Source organism: Manis pentadactyla, chromosome 15 (genome assembly GCF_030020395.1).
Source record: "Manis pentadactyla isolate mManPen7 chromosome 15, mManPen7.hap1, whole genome shotgun sequence".
NCBI lineage: Eukaryota > Metazoa > Chordata > Mammalia > Pholidota > Manidae > Manis > Manis pentadactyla.
In genome coordinates, this window is record NC_080033.1 from 892,267 (window position 1) to 915,562 (window position 23,296).

At 55.5% G+C, this 23,296-nt stretch overlaps 1 protein-coding gene across 5 annotated transcripts; it reads right to left on the reverse strand.

Moving 5' to 3' along the window:
- Positions 1 to 246: 246 nt before the first annotated feature.
- Positions 247 to 22,516, reverse strand: KASH5 (KASH domain containing 5). 5 transcript variants are annotated; one of them, XM_057492994.1, is made up of 21 exons: positions 21,920 to 22,513; positions 21,160 to 21,246; positions 19,791 to 19,888; positions 16,559 to 16,663; positions 15,849 to 16,035; positions 15,297 to 15,355; positions 14,100 to 14,166; positions 13,710 to 13,871; positions 13,177 to 13,294; positions 12,790 to 12,840; positions 8,269 to 8,346; positions 7,926 to 7,982; positions 7,575 to 7,634; positions 7,086 to 7,150; positions 6,840 to 6,927; positions 6,284 to 6,427; positions 4,367 to 4,425; positions 2,472 to 2,517; positions 956 to 1,020; positions 752 to 871; positions 247 to 633 (listed from the first exon to the last, which is right to left on the reverse strand). In XM_057492994.1, coding segments are annotated over exons 3-21 (1,674 nt in total). In that variant the 5' UTR covers positions 19,792 to 19,888; positions 21,160 to 21,246; positions 21,920 to 22,513; the 3' UTR covers positions 247 to 491. The 5 variants fall into 5 exon arrangements, with proteins under 5 accessions (XP_057348977.1, XP_057348976.1, XP_057348978.1 ...); XM_057492993.1 differs by having other exon boundaries at positions 19,791 to 19,928; XM_057492995.1 differs by having other exon boundaries at positions 6,284 to 6,406; positions 19,791 to 19,928; positions 21,920 to 22,510.
- Between the last annotated feature and the right edge of the window lie 780 nt (positions 22,517 to 23,296).

Genomic DNA, 23,296 nt, shown 5'->3' on the forward strand with positions numbered 1-23,296 from the left:
TCTGGCCGAGGCGTGAACACAGGCCTGCTGCTGGCTCTGGGAAGCCTTCTGCTTTTCTTTATAACAAGGAAGGGAAGCATCCCCTTTTCACTGCTGATGTGACATAAGAAGCTAAAATGCTCGCCATCTCCTGAGTGTGAGGGAAGGGCCAGGAGAATCACAGCCACAGCACAGGGGTCCCGAGTGTGTAGAGACTGTGAGTCCACAGCTGTCCTCCTCCAGACTTGTTTTGTGAGGAAAACCCCCTAGTGTTTAATTCTTTATTGGGCATGTTTTGCTCTCATTAAGAAATGTAGTTGCCAATGTTAAAAAAACAAGAGATGTCATAGACAAACTCAGTAAAGGGGTGTGGATCCTGGAGTACTGTATCTGGGGTTCCGGTGCTGGGGAATCCAGGTGACAGTGGCCCAGCAATGGGAATGCCAGTCGAAAGAGCCTGGCCGAACTCACTGAACTAGACATTGCTGGGAGCAGGCGGGTGGGGGCAGGGCTCACACTGGGGGCGGCTGGAGATGGCAGAGCTGGAGGTGGGGCCAGGTGGTGGGCGGGGCCTGGCCCAGCAGCAGGAAGGAGAGCAGCCCCAGCAGCAGCAGGCCCAGCACAGGGGCCAGGACCTGCGGGTGCCAAGTGACCCTGGGGGGAGGCGGCACAGAGCTTAGGGCAGGGCTCAGGGGAGCCTGTGGTGTCCCGCAGTGGGCAACGTCCCAGTGTCTGACCACCATCCTCCTTCTGGAGATGCCCCTGGGCATACCTGAGCTGCTGGGGGCGCAGAGGGTGCAGGCAGAGCTGGCCCCACACTGGCCTCCTGACTGGGACTAGCTTTTTCACCACTGGCACCAGGGCTTGTTGCAGTTCCAACTCAGAAGGGCTGCTGGAGAAAAAGGAGGGCAGGGAAGTCATGCTGGACCCTCTCTCTGTCCCCAAGTCCCCTCCCAGTCCTCAAAAGTCCCTTTACCTCTCAGGAGGACTCTCTGGGATGTCTCCAGCGTGGGGGTCTCCCACAGGGATGGGGAGATTGGCCTGGAAGGAGACAAACTTGAGACATGGAGTCCTGAATTGGGAGAGGCCCTCAGTTCAGTGCACTGGGCAGAAGTGACCACATGGAAGGGGGTGGAACATGGTGGCTCTGTGAGTGCGCTTCCCCACGGCGCACTGCCAGGTGGGGCTCCCAGCTCCACCAGCCCCGGCTGTGCGTCCCTTGGCACGTCACCCCACCTCTCCATGCTCCACTTTCCCCATATGTTGGACAAGGACGATGACTGTACCCACCTCATGGGGCTGAAGTGAAGATGAACAAGTGAGTACAGCAAAAAAGGAAAAAGCGGGAGGGGGCTCAGAACTGTCTGGCACTCAGTAACTGTCACTAGTACTATTCCCACTGCCATCCGATTCTGAAAGTATCCAAGCTCCCAGAGGGCAGAGACCCCGTCTTTCCCAGGAGCCCAGCCCTGTCCTGGGCCTAGTCCAGCGTGGGCACCCTTCGGGTCCTTCTTCCCACCTGTACCAGAACTGGCAGGCGCTTTGATTAAAGCCCCAGTATTCCTCCAGGGGCCACCTCATCCCACGTCTCTCTGCAAGGGTGCCCCTCTGTAGGTCTCAGGCTTTCCCACCCACCCCTTTGCGCCATGGATGATGATGCAGTAACAAGAAAAAGTACTAACGAGTAACAGGTACATCAGTCCCAGCACTCCCTTCCCTACAGCTGCCTACTGGACACCTGCTCTGTGCCAGGCCGAGCCGGGTCCTTTACAACATGGTCCTTAGCCCTCACCTCTGTCCCGACAGCTGGGTAAGGTGATCTTCAAGCCCATGTTAGGAAACTGAGGGCCTGGTGTGGCAGGAAGGAGGTGGGTTTTGGGCTCAGGCTTTGGGCTCAGACGGTTTGTACCCTGAAGGGTCCCAGTCCCTGGCACATATTCAGGCCCTGCTTTCCTCAGCTGGAGACCAGGGGCTCCCCACTTCTCCCCAAGTTTCTTTCCCTTTCCTTGCCTGATAATCAGGATTGTTACCTGCACCCCACCCTTGCTTTGAGGAGCAAAGGAGCCTGCTGGTATGTGTGGTGCCAGGCAAGGGACCTGTGACAGGTGGGCGCTGTGCCCCGAGGGCCACCCCATGTGTGTGGGCACGTGTGCATGTGAATGTTCGCAATCCGGGGCTGTAGCCACGTCTGTGAGGCCCATGGATTGTGGCTGCAGCAGTGTGGGTGAGAGAGAGAGAGAGAGAGCGCGCGCACGCGCATGTACTTTTAGAGTCTCTGGGGAGCATTCTGGCCGCCTACTGGCCTGCAGTCCTCTCCCCAGGGCACCATCCGCTCTCATTAGCTACAGTGAGGGCCTTGTTACCTCCCGGCCCAACGATCTCTGTCTGCGCAGGAGGAGTGGGTGTGTGGGTGGGGGCTGGGCAGGAGCTGCGGCTGCATCATCAGCCGCGCGGGGGATCTGGCCCCCGGGCGGGTGCTGGGGACTGCCTACCGCGAAGTGGTTCTCTGCTTCCTCTTCGGCCTCTCTTCTGGGCAACCTGTAGCGACAACAAGGTCCCTGTGGGCGTCTCTCTTCTGCCTGGCTCCCGTTCACCGCTGCGGGGTCAGGGAGCCTTTACAGCAGGGGTCTTAACACAGACCAGGCACACGGGTGGGCCTGGGGGGTGTCCGGGAGCCTCATGAGCAAACTGCTGTATTTTTCAGGGGAATTTTCACCAAATTCTCAGAGTCTGATCTCAGAGTAAGGGTAGGACAGTCTCCGTCTCATCGGCTTCCTCAGCGGCTACTTTTCCGGCTGATGCCCCAGCTGGGAGCTGAGCTTCTGGCTCCTCAGCCCTGAAACAGCAGACTGAGCTCTCTCCAGAAGCCAAGGCATTTGCAGACCCTGCCCCGCACTGCCTGCCAGGTGGGCTGTGCTATTTTCAGGGAGTCTCTGTCTTACTGGATCTTATTTCAGGACCGGGGCTCCAGAACATTACTGTATGAGGCCCCCCACCAACTCACCACCCAATCATTTTTTTTTTGCTATCATTAATGTACAATTACATGAACAACATTATGGTTACTAGACTTACCCTATTACCAAGTCCCCCCATATACCCCATTACAGTCACTGTCCATCAGCGTAGTAAGATGCTATGGAGTCACTACTTGTCTTCTCTGTGCTGTACAGCCCTCCCCGTCTCCTCCCTCCCCCATTTATATGTGCTAATTGTAATGCCCCTTTTCCCCCAATCATTTTTCTTAGTTGTGCAGGCCCCCTGGCCTCTGCTCCTCCTCACAGCTGCCTGAACCCCTGAAATGCCTCTTTGGGGACTCAGGCCTCAAGCTGCCCAGCCCAAATGGGCCCTGGAGACCCAGATGTGCACACCACTGGCCACCACCTTCACTGGAGACCAGAGATCCAGCCCTCCAGCCGCCACCAACAGCTTCAGATCCAACCCCCTCAGGACACAGCTGTTTCCTCAGCAAGCACCCAAAATGGCATCCAGGCTCACCGGCTGCCAACTCTGGCCAGATATGCGGCTGTCTGACCCCCTGGCACTTCTACTTGGGACCCAGGTGGCTCATCCCCCAGGCCGTCTCAAGGCCCAAACCCTCACCCCCAAGCCACATCTAGGGTCCACAGGATTCAGTACCTCCCTCACTCTCAACTTCCCAATCCGTGGATCGTACTGCTCCCGCCCCCCAGAAACCCAGACGTCCAGCCTGTCAGCAGCCCTCGCCCCCGCTGCTGCTTGGCCCCTTTGCCCCTACATTCCCGGCTGATGCAAGGGGAGGTCATAGCTCCGAAGCTGCCACCTGCCCAATCTCAGCTTCCCAGACAAGTCCTATTAGAGGCCAGTGGCTGGCAGCTCATTAGTTGCTGCACCAGGGAGCCTGAAAGAGGGGAGGGGGAGAAGGAGGCCCCCCAGGAAACAGGAGGCCCAAGGCCGGAGCTCCAGAGGAGGGGAGCCCAGGCATGCAGGGCTTTCTCTGTCTTCACAGGCCTGCACCCGTGAGCCTCACATGGCCTCATTCATTCCAGGATTCCCCGGAGGCCTTGGGAGGCGTGTGCTCAGTGAGAGTGACAGAGTGACTGAGCTGTCCCATCTGCCTGACAGCCTTCCTGTCTCAGTCTCCTACACAACTACCTCTCCTACAGGCCCCCACTCAGGCAGCACCAGGTGGGGTGAGGTGCCAGAGCAGTGTGGGTCTGTCTGCCCCTCCCGAGGGCATGCTGGGTCTGACTCATCCTGGTCCACAGGCCCAAGGCTGCCTCGGCACCAGTGAATGAGCTGATGGGTGACTCACTTCTCCCCCAAGGCTCCTCTGGTCCTGGCACTCTATCCATCAGAGAATTGGGCATAACTCTGAGGTGGACGGATGGCTGTGGGAAGCTCTTACCACATGGACTGCATCTTCCTTTTTTCTTGAGGGTGCGCTGGCTCTCCCTGGAAGCTTCTCTGTGGGAAAGAAGAAGGCTAGGTCTCCCAGGCTGCAAGACCTGCAAGAATTCCCCTCCTGGTTCTAAAACCTGCCCTCCTCTTGGGCCCCCTTGTTGAGAATGGCTGACCTCCTAGGAGCAGAAACCAGAAGCCAACAGCTGTTCTGGATCCCACCACACCCCTTTCTCCACAGAACCCCGGAATTCAGGTCCCCCAAACCTCTCACACCCACCTGGACCCAAAAGAGGCTCAGTGTTTCCCTTCCAAACCCTCTCTTTCCAGGTTCCTGGGCTGGGGGTGGCCCGCAGCCGTTCTCCCCCAGGAGATATCTCATCCTTGCCTATGGCCTCAACTACCAACTCCACAGTGTTTTCTAAATACAGCCCTGAGCTCTAGGCTTGTGCACCCACTGCCCCCAGGCGGCCGCCTGACGTCCCTCAGGGACCTCATCTCACCAGGATGCAGGGTAAGTTAGGTGTCCTCCTGTCTTCTCTTCCCTAGCTCCCCAAAACCTTAGCAACTCCATCTCCCCTACCCCAATTCTCTCTGCCCATCCCTTTTCCTCCATCCCAAGGCCCTGGCCTTCCTGCCTCCAGTCAGGTCCCATGTGGCCCCAGCAGGATTTTCTACATCCAGAGCCGACCCTGCTCCTCCGTGTTCACAGTCCTCCTGGGACGTTTATGGAGAAAAGTACAGTCTCTCAGTTTGACTGACATAATTCTTCATGATCTGGTCAGGCCTCATTTCTCACTGGTCACTCCCAGCTGCCCCCCACTCCCCACGTGTATGTGTGGTTTCAGGCCCCCACACCCTTGCACATGCTGTTCTCTTCCCTGGAAGGCCTCTCTTTCCTTGCACCACTGAACTACTCAATTTTCTTCAAACTAAACTCAAGCGCTCGTTTCCCTGTGATATCTCCTCTAACCTCCCACCATCTCTGGGCTCCCACAGGGCCTGCCCCCCACCTCTAGCACACTGGTGACCCTGCACTGGGATGGCCCGTTTGCATGATCTCTCCTACCAGACCCTGAGTGCTAAGGGGCCCAGGCCCAAATGACTCCATTCTGTATCCTCAGGACCCAGTGCAGGCGGCACCCTGAAGACGGCCACGCTTCCCCTCAGGGGACATCTGAGAGGCACAGAAGCCCACTCTAATTTACACTTCTTCTGAGGGATGCCCCACAAGCTGTGTGACTGTGGACACGTGCTCCCTGAGCCTCGGTTTCCCATGAGGATGAGGGATGAGGATGTCCATCTGGCCTGACGCCGGGAGAGGTAAGTGTAAAATCAAATGACAGCACTGCCGTTGAAGAGACACAGAAGCTTCTCAACTCTGAGAAAAAGTGAGCAAATGAGTTTTTTCTTTAAGGGTGGCAAACAGCTTTGAAGTGGTATGATTTTCAAGACAATACAAGGGCTGTTAGCAATATTTGCTTTAAAAAGATTCTCCTGGCACCAATAGATTAAAATCTCACTTTTCCATTGTGGACATTGAAGATGTGAGTTGCTTCAGCTGTTTTAAAGGGTGTTGAAATGTTGCTCGGGTAATTAGTGAAGTCATAAACGGGCTACTTTTGAGTTCAAGATTCCATAGTGGGCTTGCTAAGCTTTTCTTAAAGGTGCCTTGTATTCAAAAGGTAAATGCTTAATGTATCTTCGAGCTCAGGAAGTTCATTCATTACTTTCCTACTGTAGCACCATTCCAAACATGATTCCTGACAGTGTTTCTTAAACAACCACGAAACTACCACAATGCAATCTGTCCACTTTTGTCTACTACACTGACGGGCCGGTCCCTAGAGGGCAGGGCTGGCGTCTGTCTGGCTCAGGGCCTCGGGTCCAGCCCTCAGTGGTCTCAGAGCCCCTCTCTGCTCACATGTGCTCCAGCTGGGGCTTCAGACGGAAACTCAGCTTCCGCATCGGTCTCATCGGTGGCCTCCTCCCACTGCCAAAAGCCACACAGAGGATTGGAGAGACTGGTGGCTGCCACTTCTTGTTTCTGGGATAGGAGAAGTTGTCTCTGAGGTCAGGGAGGGCCAGCGGGCAGAAGACAAGTCAGAGATGGGGGTGGTGATGGGAGGTGGCGGGAGCTGGTGTGAGGCAGGCCCCAGGGAGGGTTTGGTGTGAACACCAAGGATCCGGTTAGGGATGAGGTTAAGGACTGAGTGATCCTGGGGAGATGGGGTGGCTAGTCAGGGCTGGGCCCTAGTGGGACAGGTGGTGGGTGGGGTTGGGATCTGAGGCAGGGAGTGGAGAAGAGCTGGGACTGGGGGAACTTCTGTGGCAGCCATGTGAGTTAGGGGTTCCCCAAATGGCTGGCTGTCCAGAGCTCTGGGGCCAAGGGACCAGCTGGGTATGAGGGTCGAAGAGGGGAGATGGTGGAGGTCCCTGCCTTGGTGGCCTCCACCATGTTCCCAGGGTACCAGGCCCACCTGCTGAATGGCCTTGATCTCCACACCCAGTGATGGGGGCGGCAGTCTGGTCCAGCCCACTCTTCTCACCTGGGCCCCTTCAGGTGGCCTGGTCACACAGTAAGGAGGGGGAAGGCTGCCTCCATGCTTGCCTGCCACCTGTCAGCCTATGCTGCGGCCTCTGCCCTGCCCACCTTTGGACTGGAGGCCAGGGGACCCTGCCCTTGGGTGCCCCCCAGCCTCCTCCACACCCGACGTTGCACTCACTCCTCTGGCCCCTGGTGGGTCTGACTCAGCTGCTCCTCCAGGTGTGAGATTTCCAGCCTCAGTTCCTGAAAAGGAGGGAGTGGGGTCCCCGGCTCTCTGTTCTTCCCCATTGCCCATCCCTGGGCCCCTCTTCCAAGGTCAGCTCCTCTCCCCTGACTTCTTTGGTCTCCTTTGGGCACATAATGCCAAGGGACAAGGGGAAGAGAGTAGTGGCAGAAACTTAGGAAGCCAAAGAGAGACAGAGCAGCAGGAACCCCGAAGACAACCTACCAGCCAGGAAAATTAAGGCAAGGAAGGCAGAGACAGAGACAAGGACTTGGAACAATGAAAGACACCGATTGACACAGATTCACAGAGAGGCAAGAGACACGTGGGCTGTAAGATACTCATAGAGACCAGGGGCAAACAGAGCCCAGAGAGAGTGAGAGAAGTGGGGGCATGAGGCCAGACGGGCCGCCAAGGGAGGGCGTGGGCGTCACACCACATTACCTGGCTTGTCGCTCTGTATTCCTCCAAGGTCTTGGCCAGACTCTCTGCATGGCGAGTGCGCTGGGAAAGGCCAAAGCCAACTGAGGCTGGGCCTAGCCCCCGAAAGACACTGAGGGGGTGGGGGTGGGTACTGGCAGGGTGAGCTAGGGGGAAGGGCTAGGGCCTGAGGGAGAGCCCTGGGTTTCCATATCCTGCAGGGTCATGCTTGTGACCTTGGGGAAGCTCGCCTGCCTCTCTAGATTGCTTATCCATGGATTAGACCCAGGTGGGACTTCCTGTGCCAGACTAGGGGCAGGAGCTGGCCAGGTACACATGGAAGGCATATGTCCCCCCCATCCCTGGCCCCCTCACCTCAGAGAGATCAGCGTCTCGTTGGCAAATGAGGCGTTCACATTCATAGAGCTCCCGCTGCCAAGGAAGGAGCCTGTCCATCTGTCTGGTCTCCCGGGACTTGCCCTGCAGCCCTGCCCTCCCCAGGCAGCCCCTCTTTTGAGCCCCTCTTTTGAGCCTCCTGTGGCCTCTCTGGACATCGGCTACACTGAAAGGGATTTTGGCAGAGCTGCCTGGCGGCCCTGGGAACCTGCCGGTTTGAGGGAAGTCCCTTGTCCTCACTAGGCTGGGGCGGCTGAAACAGGAGATGGGAAAATAGCCCCGAGTGGTGGGAAGTTGTCAAGGCACTAGGGAGGGATGGCACCTTCAAAGCATCCTTCTCCGTGGCCAGCTCCGCACTCCTCCTTTTCACTCCATCCTGCTGGACCAGTAGCTTCCCGTTCTGGAAGAAAACAAAGCAAATGGCATTGTTAATTCTCACAGCTGCCATATGCTACACACTTGATGTGCATCAGACCTCATGCTAAGCACTCTGTATGTTTTGGCCCACTGAACCCCTCCAACCATCCGATGAGATCTCAGCTTTGATTTCTCTCTGCAATCAGTGAGCTGCATCTGTAAAAACGGAGATAAGACAGGACCTACTTCATGGGGCTGCCGTGGGGATTAAATGGGCTAATAGCACATGCTACTGCTTACTGAGCACCTGGAAGTGTTAATTCATCTTCATCCTCCCTTGTAAAAAGAAAGGCAACTCCGCCTCAGAGAAGTGGAGCAAATTGCCCCAGGTCATATAGGTGGTAATTCATGTGAAAATGTTACTGTACATTAATAAACACAAAACATTTGGAACATCTCCTGGCACATACCAAATGTTCAGTATATGTGAAACATATATTTTTAAACTTTGTATTATGAACTTCTTAACACACACAAGTGAAAACAATATAATAAATGGCCATTGTCCATCATCCCATAACTGCAATAATGATATACACTTTCCCAGTTCTTTTCTTCTCTGTCCTCCAGCTTTTTTGTTATGTTTAAGCAGATTATTTTAAAGCAAACCCCAGGCATCATATTATTTCACTCATAACTACTGCAGCGTTTTTATTTCCCGAGGACTTTTTACTTTAGCAAGCCCACAACACCATTCTCACTCTTAACAAAATCAGTAATTCCTTCTATCATCTCATCCCCAGTCAGTGTTCTTTTTCATTTTGGTTGTCTCAGATATGTCTTTCCACATGTAGTTTGTATGAGGATCCAAACAAGGTCCATCATGGCTTTTTGGTTAAAAGGGCTCCTTTTCTTCTGACAGTGACCCACCTCCCCAACTCTGGCACTTTTTTGGGTCTTTCTGTGGAAGCACTCGGGCTGCTTGTCCTGCAGAACTGGGGCACTTGGGTTTGGTTTACCGCGTTCTCACTGCCTGTGCAGGATGGTCTCCACATCTCTTCATGCTCATTATTTCCTGTAAACTGGTAGGTAGACCCAGGGCCTTGTCCAGACTCATGTTCAAATTTTTGCCAGGAAGATTCCATGGGGACTGCTGTATCGCTCCTGTTCGGCAGGAATGTAATGTCTGGCTGTCCCAACTATTACCGCTTTTACTCTGTACTAGTTCCTGATTTTCCCAAGGAAATTGAGAAGTGGAGAGGCTAAGGAACTTGGCTAAGGTCATATGGTAAGTGGACTCAAACCCAAACCCAAATCTGATTTCAAATCCTGTGCTTCTAGCTCCTGGACTGTCCTCTGAGCCAGATGCAGCCCCGAGTGAGAGTGGGGAGCCAGCGTTGTCCCTCGCCTCAAGGAGCTCATCACGAGTGGTGGAAGGATGCCGAAGCAGGTGAGAAGGGTGTGGGAAGCGGACTCTGATGAGGCCTGGGGCCTGGGCCCTGTGGGAGTCCAGATGAGGGGCTTCCTGAGGCGGCTGTGCTGGGGCTGAGTCCGCAGTGGTGAGGAGAGTTATCTACGAAAACAAGGGGGCCAAGGCAGAGGGTAGCAGAGGGACCTGAGAATAAAATGGCCCCAAATTCAGTCGAGTTTATAGGCACCAAAAACCTACTAAATTGCACTGCATTTCAATGAGGCGGTTACGGGTGAGAGCAGTTCAGGGCATGGAGGCAGTCTGACTTCCCTTGCCACAACCCTCCCCTCTGCTCCCAGGCCAGCTCCTCCGTCTCCAGCTTGGCTCCACTCCAGCACATCCATCAGCAGCCCTTCCTCCGTCTCAGTCGCAGCGGGCCTGGGCTGTCAGGTGAAGGGCGGAGGAAGGACAGTCCAGGAATGCTGTGTCAACATCTGTCCACCTGGTTGGGACTTGCAGGCTGGCTTCTGGGCCACTCAGCAGGGAACCTGGTTACTCAGCTGCTCCGGCTTTTGCCGTAAGCTGAGCCCTGCTCCGTAGGCTCTCAGAGGAAAACTGAGTGTCTGAGTGTCCCTTACTCCAGCATTATTCTATCGTAACTTGAGAATTTGATCTATAGATGCTCTGTAGGCAGCTGCAGAGAGGGGAAAAGTGGAGGGAGGCAACCAAGAATAGCTCCAGTTTATCGAGCGCCTAGGATGTCCCAGGAGCTACTCAAGGCACTTGACCTGGCAGCAGGCCTTCTGGGCTAGGAGAGAGACTGCTGGCTGCCATTCACCCTGCTTATCCCTCCTTCTGCTTTTGTTGGGGGTTCACTCTGCACATTGGCAGGGAGCCCCCCAGCCCTGCCGTGGGGGTGAATCAAGATGGAAATCTTGGAAGATAAAGGAGACCTGGCTGATTAGCTAACCAGGCAGCCATTGTCCACCGCTTCTCACTTGTCTCCCACTCCAGAGGCTGAGAAAGTTCAGATATTCTCCCAGCCTCCCTTGCAGCTGGGGGTGTCATGTGATCCAGGTCCAGCCAGTGAGATGTAAGAGAGTCCTGCTGGGGTCGGGGTGGAATGCGGGTGCTCCTGGAAAAGCTGTTCCTTCTGATGAAAAGGGAGAGACATGAAAAGTGCATCTGCTGGACCCTCTCGCCTCTCTTTGTCCTGCTTTGAGTGAGAACATGAGGCCAGGAGCTGTTGTGGTCATCTGTGATCATGAGGCATAGGCAGGCAAAGAAGTCAAGGAGCCGCCAAACCAACCCAGGGACCTTCAAGACCACTTGTTAAGGAAATGAGTGTTCTTCAGACTGAAGGCACCATTTCTTTGGTGTTCTCTTCCTTGGAGCCAAAAGTATTCTGGACTCATCAGTGGCCATGTTTCATGCCAGGGAGTGGTCTGGCTATAGTCATTTGATGTCACTTTGGCCAATGAAATATAGGACAGAAGTTCTGCCGTGAGACTTTTAGGGAATGTTTCTCCTTTTTCTTAAAAAGAGATGCCCTGGAAGAAACAGTCATGTGCTGTTTTCACCCCTGCCTCACACAGTGGAAGCTGCCCTGCAGCGAGCTTCCCACTGCCCTAAAAAAGGGAAATATCACGGAAGAGCCAGAGAACAATAGTGGAAAAATTTGGATTTAAATGCACAATCCATAATACAGATGTAGGGCAAAGATTTGGAGGGATCAGGCAGGATCAATTTCATTGTCTGGACAGGCAGAGATCAGGGTTGGTGGCAGGGTGTAAAAGAGTCAAAGGAGAGAGCAATAGAGTGAAAATGGGCCCTGAGCCAGCCCCAAGCCCTGGGTTAGCCGAGAGGGGCAGAGAGGATGGCGGCAGCTGAACCATGGAACCAAGGAATCTGAGAGGCATCTCCCAGCTCAGCCTCAGGACCAGCAAGGCATGCAAATGATAGAACAGAGACGACTGTGTGAAGAAGTGAGGCAGAGTGAGGCCCCGAGGCCACAAGGAGTCACAGGAAAGCAGCTAAGCCTCCTTTGTGCCCTTAGCAGGGTGTGGAGGTGGCTGGGCAAGAGCTCCAGCAGCCCTTGTGTGTTATGGGGTCCAGATGAGGACCACCAACAGCCGATGTAGCAAGGGCTCTATGTCCAGAGACCAGAAGGCAATGCCAGCCTCCCAGTGGATGCCAGCATGCAGTGGGGACTAAGGCTGAGGACCAGATGGGACAATGGACATCAATCTCATGACCAGCAGAGAAAGCAGACGCTGAGCGAGAAGCACCGCCTCCTAGACCAGGAGAGGCTGAGTGGACCTCCAGCAACTGAGATGCCACCTTGTGGGCGGGGGAGAGGGGGGGCAGCAACAAGTTTCATCATCAATTGGTGACTTCTTCAATTTCCATCTAAAAGGACTCAGTGAACCCAGAATTAACTGAGATGATGTTTTTTGTGTCAGGTGGTACAGGGCTTGGATCAGACATGAGGCTGTCATTTAATTTCCTTAAAACTAAGGCTCAGGAAGAGGAAGTCACATGCCTACAGGCTGCCTGTTGTGTAAACGGAAGAGATGGGATTTGAACTCAGGGCTGACTTCAAGGCCTGTGTTCTTTCCACCTTAAAAATATACTAATGTGTGAAGAACTCTAGTCAAGTTTTAGAGTTCCTTTTTGTGAGCACTTTCCATGGGTCCTGCCTCCTGGCTAAGATTTACAAGCATCCTCTCATTTAAATCTCATTCAACCCAACGAGGGAGATTCTGTTATACTGCCCATTTTTACAGGTGAAATGCTGAGGCACAGAGAGTGAAGGGCGAGCCCAGGCTTACGCAGGCAGCCTCAGCACGAACCTGGCTGTTCACCCTGTACCCCTCACTTTTACCAACCATTGAAGCTCCCTCCACAGCAATGCGACCTACAGGGATATTACACGTTATTGGGGCTCTGGGTCCCCTCAGCCGACTGAAGGGTGTCTGGTCGCAGGCTGCCAGGGGTGTTTGGGCAGCAGGATCAGGAAGATCCTGAGGGCTGGGGGAGGCGAGGGGGAGGGACGGGTGCTGGGCCTCAGCTCACCTCCTCCTGCAGAGTCTCCATCTCAGCCACCAGATGCTGCTGCTCCTTTTCCTGAGCAACCCCAGAAAGAGGACAAAGGCTTCTTTTTTAGGCCTCCTTGTCCCCTTATTGACCTTCTTTCTCTCCTAAGAACACAACTCAGGTCTGGGTCACTGAGGAGCAGGGTAGGGGGAATGGGTCTGGGGAACCCTCAGCTGTCCTGCTGTCCCCTTGTCATGAAAGGGATGCAAGCAGATCTGGACCCAGAGTCTGGGTGCCAGGACCCAGAGGGAGGGAGGAAGCTGGGTTGACTTCTGCCCCTTCCCACTGTAAAGTCAGGCTCATCGCTCAGACTCCAAGACAGGGGGGAGGAGAAGGGCCCCTCTGTGCCCCTTGCCCAGAACCCACCGACTGCCGGGCCTGGGCCAGAAGGCTGCGATTCCGTTCCTCCAGGCTCTTGGCCAGAGTCTTCAGGTCCTCCAGCTCCTCACCCATGGCCTTGGCAAGGTGGAGAGCCTGCTGGGTACTGGGGTGGGGTCAGGAGGGCCCCATGAGGGACAGGAAGACAGAGACACAGAGATAGATCCACTTAGAGAGACAGAAGCAACAGAGAACTCTGAGAGACCCATAGAGAGGGGGACAGAGAGAGCGGGAGACAAAAATAGGGGGAACACGACAGACATAAAGAAGATAGAGCACAGGAAAAGGAATAGGCTGTTGACAGAATCAGAGAGAGACTAGAAGTTTGAACCCTAGAGGCTGAGGGACAAGAACCAGGGAGACACAAAAAAGAAAAATAAAACAGAAAGAGGAAAAGAAATGGAAAGTGTAGGGCTGAAGATATGGAGCTGGAGGTGCAGAGAAAGAAAGTGGAAAGTGAGCTCAGGGCGTGGTCAGGAGGGCCACAGGGGTGCCAGAAGGGTGGGCACGGGGCCAGCCACCTGCGAAGCTGCTTGCGCAGGGCCAAAATCTCCTCCCTGAGACACGCTGACCCCTCCTCGGCTGTCTCCACGCTGCGCTGCAGTTTGGCGTTCTCCCCAACCAGCCTGCGGTTGCTGAGCTCCAGGTCCTCCAGACTGCTGAGCAGGTCGGCTGGGGCAGGCCTGCAGGCAGGGAAGGGCCGGGGTCAGCAAGCTTGGCCCAGGCCACCTTTCCCAGGTGGCGGTGGGGAGATGAGGCTCTTCTGGAGAAAGAGAAGCAAGGGAGACTGCCGCGCTCTCCCTGAGCTACCACCATGGCCCCTGCCCCTCACCCACTCCCCCAAGGACCCCAAGCCCTGCACCGGGCCCCGGGGCAGCAGGGAGGGCAGGGAAGGGCCTGAGGATAGGTACAGCTCAGGTCTGGGGTCTTCCCCGCCGAAGCTTTCCAGGTTGGCTGTGTCCTCAGCTTCCGGGAATCCTGAAGGGAGACAGACAGAGGTGTGGGCTCCCTGGCAGCCTCCTCCGGCCTCTGCCCTCCAGTCCGCTCTGGGTGAGCTCACCTGATCCCGCAGCTGCAACTGCACCCACCCCCGGAGAGGCCTCTGGCTCCCTCTGGTCCCTTGAGCTCAGGCTGGATCTCCCCAAAAGCCCTCGAATCTATCAATGCCCCCAAACCCACTTCTCCTCCCAGGTCCTCAGCCACTCACCTAGCCGCTGTGCGGCCCTGGCTCGCCCTCACCCCCCAGTCCACCAGAGCCCAGGCCTGTCCCTACGCCCAAGTCCTGGCTCAGGCCTCACCCTTTCTCTTTGGACCCTCACCACAGCCTCCTCCCTGGCTTCCTGTCTTTCAGCCTCTCCCTCCTGTCCTTCTCCCGCCCAGAGGGGTCTTTCCTCACCTGGAGCTGACCTGGTCCTCTCCCGCCCCCAGCCCTCCCCAGGCCCCCAAGCCTGACTGAAGGAGGTTCCTGGGAATGTTTTGCCTTGTTTTTGTAAGTCTGGAGAAAGATAACACCAACACTTTTTTTAGGGATGACCTGCTATGTGTGAGACCCTAGGGATACAAAGGTGAGCAAATCTTGACCAAACAGCAGGGAGATTTCCATAATAATGCAAACAATCAGATAATTAGATTTCTGCAGGAAGAAATGCAGCTGTCTGAGTGGGTGTGGTGAGCAGCCTGGGACATGGTCGGGCTCCCCCACCCAGGGGCATCCCCAGGTGTGAGGGATGAGAGCCTCGGCCTGGAGGGCAGGTGTGTAGCACCTTCCAGGAAGAGCAACAAGGCCAGAGGGACTGTAAACGCAGGTACTAGAGAGCCAGGAGGAGCAGGCCGGATGCTGCAGGGATGAGCAGTGGGCAGGGCCTTGTGGGCCTCTCTAATGGGCTGGTGTTAGGAGGAGTTGGAAACCACCCCTAAGGAAAAAACCCCAAAGCTCAGGGAACGTGGGAAGGCAGTCATAGAGGCACCCAGAAAGCAAAACTCACAGCTCCAGGCCAGAGCAAAGGTCCCTGGGGTCTCACCTGTCCCCTACTCTGTCCCCAGGTGGGAAGTCCCCCAACTGTCTGTCCCTGGGCCTGCCTGATTCACTCTATATATAGCAATCTCACCAGATGGCAGTTGCTGGGCGGTCTCCTCCAAGGTGGCCTCCTCTTCCAGCTCTAATCCCCTATATCAAAGGCATGAGGCTTAGAGCCCCCTGCAGCCAACCCCCCACTTCCAATCCTGACAGTTATGGCAGGCAGGGGGCAGGCAGGGGGACTGCTGGGGGTGCGAGGAGGGGCCAGGTCAGGTGAGAGGGGGCACCATGGGGAGGAAGGCCAGGCCAGATGGCAAGTGCGGGCAGCCAGACGGAAAAGCAGGAGGGGCAAGGGCTGGGTTGGGGAAGAGATGGGGAGGGGCCTTTGTCAGTCCCCCAACTTCCCCCTTCTCCTTCCCGGCCTTTATATTTCTGTTCTCCAGACTCTCTGCCTCCCCATTCCAGGCACTTTGTCCTCAGACCTCCTACCCTTCCAATTACATCCCTTTACTTTTCTCTCCTCCTTAGCCTCCTTCCGACCACACTCTGTCCCTGTGCCCAAAGGGCGCCGGTTGCAGTGAGCAGGTATGAGGTTAGATCTTAGGAAGGACTTCCTGGTGTGGGGGTAGGTACAGGGACCCACCCATCCAGCTGACAGGTGGCAATCCAGTCCCGCATGACGACCAGGAAGGTGTCCAAGTCCACAGTGGCCTGAGGGCCCTCCCCGTTGGGGTCCAAGCTGCAGGCCAGGGTTTGGAGGCGAGCATCTTGGGAGCCCCGTCCTGTCACAGTCTCCAAGTAGGCTAGTACATGGGTGACAGCCACAATGCCTGGGAACAGAGCATGCTGTGAAGGAGTCTGAGCAGGTGGGGGTAGAGGCTGGGGACAGGTGATGGCTTGGAAGTAGGATGTCACTGGCTGGGCTGGTGGCTCCCTGGCAGCTTGGCCCAGCTGAGACACCTTGGGCTGGTCTTTTCCCCTCCTGAGCCAACTTTTCCACTTGGAAATGGGCCCAGTCATCCCCTCAGAGGACAGACCAAAGAGGACCAGCTGTGCACCACCAGGCCCAAAGGCTACCCTTCCTCCCTCTCCCAGGCCCAAAGCCCCTCTGCTGTTAATGTCCCTCAAGTTTTCCTCCCCGCCCTCACCCTGAAAGTCCCCTTATTGTCCTCACCCTTACCACTTCCTTCCTGAAGTTTCCCACAATCCCCACTTCATCCTGAAGGACCCTTAAGGAAGGGACTTAGCCCACCGCCTCAATGGCTCCTCAGTTCCCAGCCCCCATTTCTGTCCCTGATCATTCCTTGCTTGTCCCACACCCAGTGCTCCACTCGCCCATCCTGGCGCTCCCACCTGTCCTCTGGGGGTCACAGGCTTCGAAGGTGGAGTTGAGTATCTGCTCTTCTTGGCTGGGCAGCACTTCCAGGCTCCCCTCCTCAGGCTGGTCCCAGTGGTACACTGAGGGGACAAGAGGGCCAGCCACCCATGAGCAGGAGTAGGGGTAGGGGCAGAGGAGTGGTGACCCCAGGTCCCCGTATCCTGGGATCCTGCAGGGGGAGGGAATTCAGAGCTGCCTCAAGTTGGGGCTGGTGGGGGACAACAGGAAACTTAGGATCAGGGCAGCAATGTGAGGGCCTTTCAGTCACCTCCCCATGCCCCATGCTGGAGATGTGGGCTCCATCTTTCAGACCAGGAAGTACCCCTGCTGTCTAATCCAGTGTGTCCAATCCCTCAGGAGTCCAGATAATGAAGGAACACTCTGAGATCACTCTTTCCTTCTCTCTTCATCTGCCTTCCTGGCTTGGCTTGAGAGGGCTGGGGCAGGGGAGGGCAAAGAAGGGAGGATTCTGGGAAGAGGCAAGGGTGCAGGGGTCCCAGGAGCCAGGAACAATCCAATAACATGCGGGCAGCCTGGATCGATCCAGCAGCCACATCTCCGGTCTCCCAGCTGCCTGGGGGACCAGGTCTCTCTCCTCCCCATATTCCTGAGGGGATGCTGGTGTCATTGGAGCCCACGGCTAGGAGCCCAACACCTTGGGGGCTGGGGCAATCCAGGCAGGGTGGGCAGTGGGGTAGTGGATAGGAGCTCAGAGCCCAGATGCACAACTGTGGACAAATCGCTTCTCCTTTTGGAGCCAGTTTCCCCACCCATAAAATGGGTGGGTGGAATGATCCCCCTACCAGGACTGGGAGGTTAGATTCATGTATGTAAAGAGGCCCCCACCACACACACTGCGAATGTTCTGGGGTCTGTTGGTCCACTGCTGTAACCACACTGCCTGCACATAGTGGCACTCAGTAGTTGTTCCAAGATATAGGAAGAGATCCCTCTACCCCAGGAGCCCCTGAGCCCGCCCAGTCCGTTTCCCAGGAGTGGTGGTACACTTGGAGGCTCCCTCCCTATTTCTTGGACAGCTAGGAGTAGCAGTGGGCTGAGCACAGGCTGCAGGGATTGGCAGACCCAGGTGGCAACCCAGGCAAGGGACTCAGCCTCTCTGAACCTCAGTGTCTTCTTCTGGAAAATAAGTGGTGCTCCCTCCCTCCTAGGGAAGAAATGAGATAAAACCTGGAAAAGCCCTCGCAGAGGGCCTGGTATATGATGGAGGCTCAATAATAGAATCGAACATTTGTTCAGTCCTGCTTCTTCTGAGTGTTTTGCGAGGACCACGGTGGCTGCTGTTATTAGCCCTACTTTACAGATGAGGATGCTTAGGCTCTGAGAAGCTAGGAACGTGCTCAAGGTCACCTGTTCAACATATGGGTGCCCTTTTTCATTCCTCTAACTCTTCAAGTGTTCTTTGCAGTGAGCTAGAATTTGGCTCCCTTGGTTTTGAACCCAAGCTCCTAGGAAAGGAGAAGGGGAACCCATGGTTAGGAGAGCGACCAGGGGTCTGCGTGGGGCTTTGCCAGCACTCTCAGTTGCTCCTCTCTCGGCGCTCCCCCGAGGCCCAGTGAGATCACTCCCCCAGGGCTGCTCAGCCAGGAAGAGGTGAGCCAGAGTCAACCCAGGACTGTCTGGCTCCAGATGGGCCCGCCTGAGGATCTGCACCTGTCTACAGTCCCTTCCTGTGCCCCTGAGGAAGACGTCCTCTGCTTCGCTCCTGTTCTCTTTCCTTCCCTTCATTTCCTTCCTAAGTGTCCCCTGCTCTGTGTCTCTGTCACTGCCCTTCTCTAGTTTTCTCTCTGCCTCTTTCTCCCCATCTTCCTCCCCATTCCTCTCTCCCTGAGTCCTGCCTGCTTCCATGGCCCTCACCCCTGTTTTCTTCCAAGTCTCTCTGTCTCTGGGCTTCTTTTCCCATATCTCAGGGCCTCTCCATTCCCTCTCTCCTTCCTCTGCTATCTCTCTTTGTCTCTTTCCCCACTGACTTCCTCTGTCTCCGTCTCTCCTGGCTGTGTCCCTCTCCTTCAAGAGCCTCCCAAAGCTGGCTCAGCCCTTGCCCACGGATTCCTTGGTGGCCGCACGCCCTCTGCTGGTGTCAGCAAAGTTTAGGTGTCAGTCACGGTCAGTTCCCGCACCAGGTGTCTGCCTCCTTCCTTCCGGCCTTAGTTGGAAAGCCTCCTGCAGCCAGAGTCCAGGTCATGGTCTTGAGAAAAGACAGGCTCTGCTGCTGGACGCTGGGAGCCTCTAAGGAGGCAGCCCTGCCTCTCCCCAAGGGTGGGAGCCTCCTCCTCCACCAGACTGGGCTCTCCCACTTGCAGACTAGTTTCTGAGAAGGCAACCCAGGGCCTTCCTCCTGAAGCTGGCTTTTATAACCATTTTGTTTGCATCCATCCACTCATTCAAGGACAATAAATGAGTTCCTACTATGTGTCAGGCATTGTTCTAGGGCAGCACTAACCCACAGGGCACACTCACTGCCCACTGCCACATGTGGTTCTTTAGCACTTGAACTGTGGCGAGTGTGAATTGAGATGTCCTATTAGTGAAAGTACATACCAGACCTTGAGGACTTAGTATGAAAATAAGAATATCTCAGTACATTTTTACACTGATTGTATGCTGAAAGGATTTTAGTTTGGATACATTAAGTTAAATGAAATCTATTATTGCCATTCATTTTGCCTGTTTCTTTTAAAGGTGACTACTTACAAAATTTAAAATTAAATGTATGGTTTGCATGTTGGGCAGTGCTGCCCTAGGGACTAGGAAACAGACCCTGCCTTTTGAAGCTCACGCCCTAGTGGGCAGAGGAGACAGACTAACAGACAAACAGATGTCAGTGCTATGAAGAGAAGTAAGAAGGCAAGGGGAGAGTGTGACAGGGAAGCTGTTTTACAGAAAGAAAGCAGAGACCTGAATGAGGTGAGGAGTGAGCCTGCGGGCCCCTGGGGAAGGATGCTCCAGGCAGGGGGCATAGTGCATGCAAAGGCTTCTGCTCTGGCCTCCCCAGAGCAAAGAGATGAGGGGTCCAGAGGTTGGCCCACAGCAGACAATCACCAATAGCGTCCTCTCTCCCACCCTGCACCAACGTGGAGGCTCAGTCACCCCTGCCACCTCTCCCAAGCCCCCGAGTCACAGCCGGGCACCCATTCGCCCACTGCTCCCTCATCCTCCCATGGGGCATCCCAGGGCCCAGCCACCTACTTTTTGCAATGGGGCTGCTTGCTGGGCCCTCTGGCAGGTCTATGAGCCAACCCTGCTGCTCCGTAGCTGTCGGCGAAGCTAATAGCCTCCCTCCATTGCTAGAAGGGACTGACAAAAGACGGACTGCTTTGAGAGCTCCTGGAAGGACAAATGGGGGAATGGCCTCCTTAGACCAGCCACCTGTAGGTGGAGACCTGCCCTGCCCCACCTGTGCCCCAGGCCACTCCGGGTTCTCAGAGCCTGTTTGCCCACCCCTGCCTCCACCAGAGCAGCTCCCTCTCAGACCTGTTTCATGGATGGGAGGTGTGGGCTGGGGAAGTGGGGGCCTGAGAAGTGGGCAGCAGAGATCAAAGCAGGGGCCGGTGGGGGGAGGTCAGTGCCTCCTTTCCCCTCTCCTCCCCACACCTGTCTCCAGCCCTGTCCCTTCTGCCCAATGACTCTATCCTGTTGCCTCCTTTCCTTCCTGATAGCCCTGGCTCAGGCCTCACCCTCTCCCCCAGCCCTTGTCCCATCCTCCTCCTTGGCCTCCCAGCCTCCAGTCCATTTCCACAGGGCCCCAGAGCTGACCTGCCCCTGCCCTGCTCAGTGTTCTCCCATGGCTCCCCAGCACCCTGTGGACAGAACCTAGGCTCTGGACCTGGCATTGGAGGCCCTGCATGGCCTGGCCCCGCTTGCCTCCTCACCCCAAAACATACTTGCTGATCCAGCAACTCCGAATGGCACACTGCTCCCCAAATGGGGCCTGCTGGTTCCACCTCTAGGTCTTTGCCTGGGACAACCTCCTTGTCAGCCCTTCCTGTCTCGGCTCACATGTCCCCTTCTCTGGGAAAATGTTTCTAAACGAGGTGCTATCTCTGGGTTCCCATACCACCTTGGGCCACTGACATTCTTGCCATACAGCCTGTATTTGGAATTGTTGGTCCCAAACTGGACTTTGACCCTGTTTCTCTCCTGCTCCCAGCCCTCCCATGGCTCCCTAGTGCCCTCAGGACTAAGTCCTAGCCCCTGTTGCTGGTGTGACTCAGAGTGGTCCCTGCAACTCCCTGCCTCTTTTTGTCACTCTTCTCTCCACTGGCCAACCTCCAGGTCCCTCCCCTCATCACAGCCATAGGGACTCAGCATCTTCCCATGGGCTCGCCAGGCTAAGGCCCCCTGCACACACCATACCCACTGTGGCCCCTGCCCTGGCTCACAGCTTCCTGCCTGCGTCCTTCACAACCAGGTTGACCGCATGACTTATTGTCCCAACCCTGGGACACTTTCAAGAGGGAAAGGGGGCTGAACTGGGCACGCTGGGGTTACGTGGCCAACATAGGGTCACTGGGGCCTGTGTGCCTTCCCCCCACCTGCTCAGTCCCCTTTGACTCACCAAGTCCTCCCTGCACTCTGCTCTCCCTGGCGCCAGACAGGGTCCACAGCTGTGGAGTGCACAGTTCTTGGAGGCTTTTAGAACGTCCTAGAAAAAGGGGTTTTTGAAGAGAAATCCTTCCAGGGCTTGGACAACGCTGGAGAGTGAGAGGGCCGTGGGGCCTGAGTGCGGAAGGGTCCCTGCGAGGGTGCTGACCAGCACTGGGCGCCTCTGACAGGGTTTGGGGGACAGACTCCTGGTGAGGGATTGAGGGAGGCTCTGGTCAATCTTGGGGGTGTTTGATGAGGAGACTCCAGCAGGAGGACCCAGGCGGGGGTTCAGGGAGTTTAAGGACGTTAAAGGGATTTCTGAGTGGATTTTAGAGGTCTCTGACAGGATTTTGGGAGGGAAATCTGACAGGATTTTTGGCGGTCTGACATGATTTGACAGGATTGGGGGATTTCTGACAGGATTTGCAGGGGCTGTAGCGGGATTTCCGGGGGCGGGGGTGGCGTTGTCCCCGACAGGCTCTGAGGGAGAAGTCTGACAGAACTCCTAGAAGATTCTGACAAAGTTTCAGGAGTCCTCTGTAAGATTTCCTAGTGGGTTTTTTTCAGTATTTCTGAGGGGATATGGTCAGAATTTCTAGAAGACTTTTAACAAGATTTGGAAGGCTTTGGTATTGGGGACTCTCCCCTACGATTTGGGGGCTCTGCCAGGATTTCGGGAGGGGCTCTAGAAGGGCCACTCTGGGGAACCCCACCACAGCCCCAGGACGCACCTGGGGCCACGTCCCAGCCTCGGGACACAGCAGACAGCGAACGACAAACAGCAGTTACAAGGGGAAAAGGTGCGCGGGCTCTGTTTCCTCAAGAATACGCGAAGGGGCGGGGCGAGACAGAGAGCGCACGTGGCGTCTGAACTCCGCCCCGCCTGGGCTCCTCCCCCGACGTCGGCTCAAACCGCGGCGAGGCGCGCGTGCGTCCTGTCGGTTACCTGCCACAGCAAGGCTGCGCATGCGGGCTGCCCCGGCGCGCGCCCTTCCTCGCGGAGCAGGCGCGTGCGTACTGGCGGGGTTGGAGGTTGGAGGGCTTGCGTCTGGTAAGGAAAGGGAGGGACGGCTGCGTCCTGTGCTGGAGTTTTCTCTGTGGCCTCAAGCTTCGGTGGAATGGGCTCAAGCAAGGGAGAGGGACCGCTTGTCCATCCCCCACTTCTTATCAGCCCCCAAGCCGTGCCCTTTCTGCCCTCTACTCCAGGCCACGCTGCCCGTCAGCGTCACGATGTTGTCCTGCGCTGTTCTGGCTCACCACTCCCGCGCCCTTTTGTGGCTCCAGTCATGATGTATTAATAGGTCCCCGAAGGATTCATTCCCCAATTTTTTTCATTCATTCCTTTTAGAGTGCGGAAAAAATACCGTTAGCTTTTCCGGCTAGAGAGGGAAGAAGAGAATTACATCCAAAATTGACTCTCAAGAAGAGGTTTTGGGGATAAAAGATAATCCCACCCACTCAGCCTCTGCTAACCCAGACGCAGAAAAGGAATCCTTTCTTATCTTTTCGTTCAGCCCACCATCATTCATTCAGCTGTCACTTTCTCAGAGCCCTTCCCCCGCTGCACCTAGGCCCCCATCTCACTATCCATCTACTGTTTCTGAGTGGTTATGTTTCACCACATGACATAGTCTATATTTATGTACTGTCATCCCCACTGGAATGTGAGCTATATACAGTAGGAGTCTGTTTTGGGGTTAGAACATGCCTAGTCCAGTGTAGGTGCTCAAAAAACAGAGCAAAAAGTACTGAATGGAGGGAATCCATGGTTCTTAACTACAGGGCAGTGCCCTGAAGTCAGACATTCTTGTGTTTGAATTTTGGCTCCATCATATCCTAGCTACGATCTTGACCTACGGGTTTTCCCTCTCTGAGCCTCTGTTTTTGTTCCAGAAATGAAGATGATAAGAGCTTCTTAGGTTACCTTGCAGACTTGAGGTAATCCTTGTTAATATTTATTATTTTGGCTACTAGGTGTTGGCTTGTTCTTAGGCCTTGGGAAAGAACTTGTTCGGCAGTGATGTGATGAGTGGTTAAAAATGTGAGATACGGAATCAGACAAACCTAGTGCATTGCTGTGTGACTTTGGCAAGTGACTTCACCTCTCT

Bases quoted from the DNA above. Each gene is read 5' to 3' on its own strand.
- KASH5 (XM_057492994.1), bottom strand. The intron at 6,928-7,085 runs GTGAGTGCAACG...CTGTGTGACCAG, and splicing joins ACCCACCAGGGGCCAGAGGA to GCCACCTGAAGGGGCCCAGG. The intron at 6,428-6,839 runs GTGGGCCTGGTA...CCCTGACCTCAG, and splicing joins AGATCAAGGCCATTCAGCAG to AGACAACTTCTCCTATCCCA.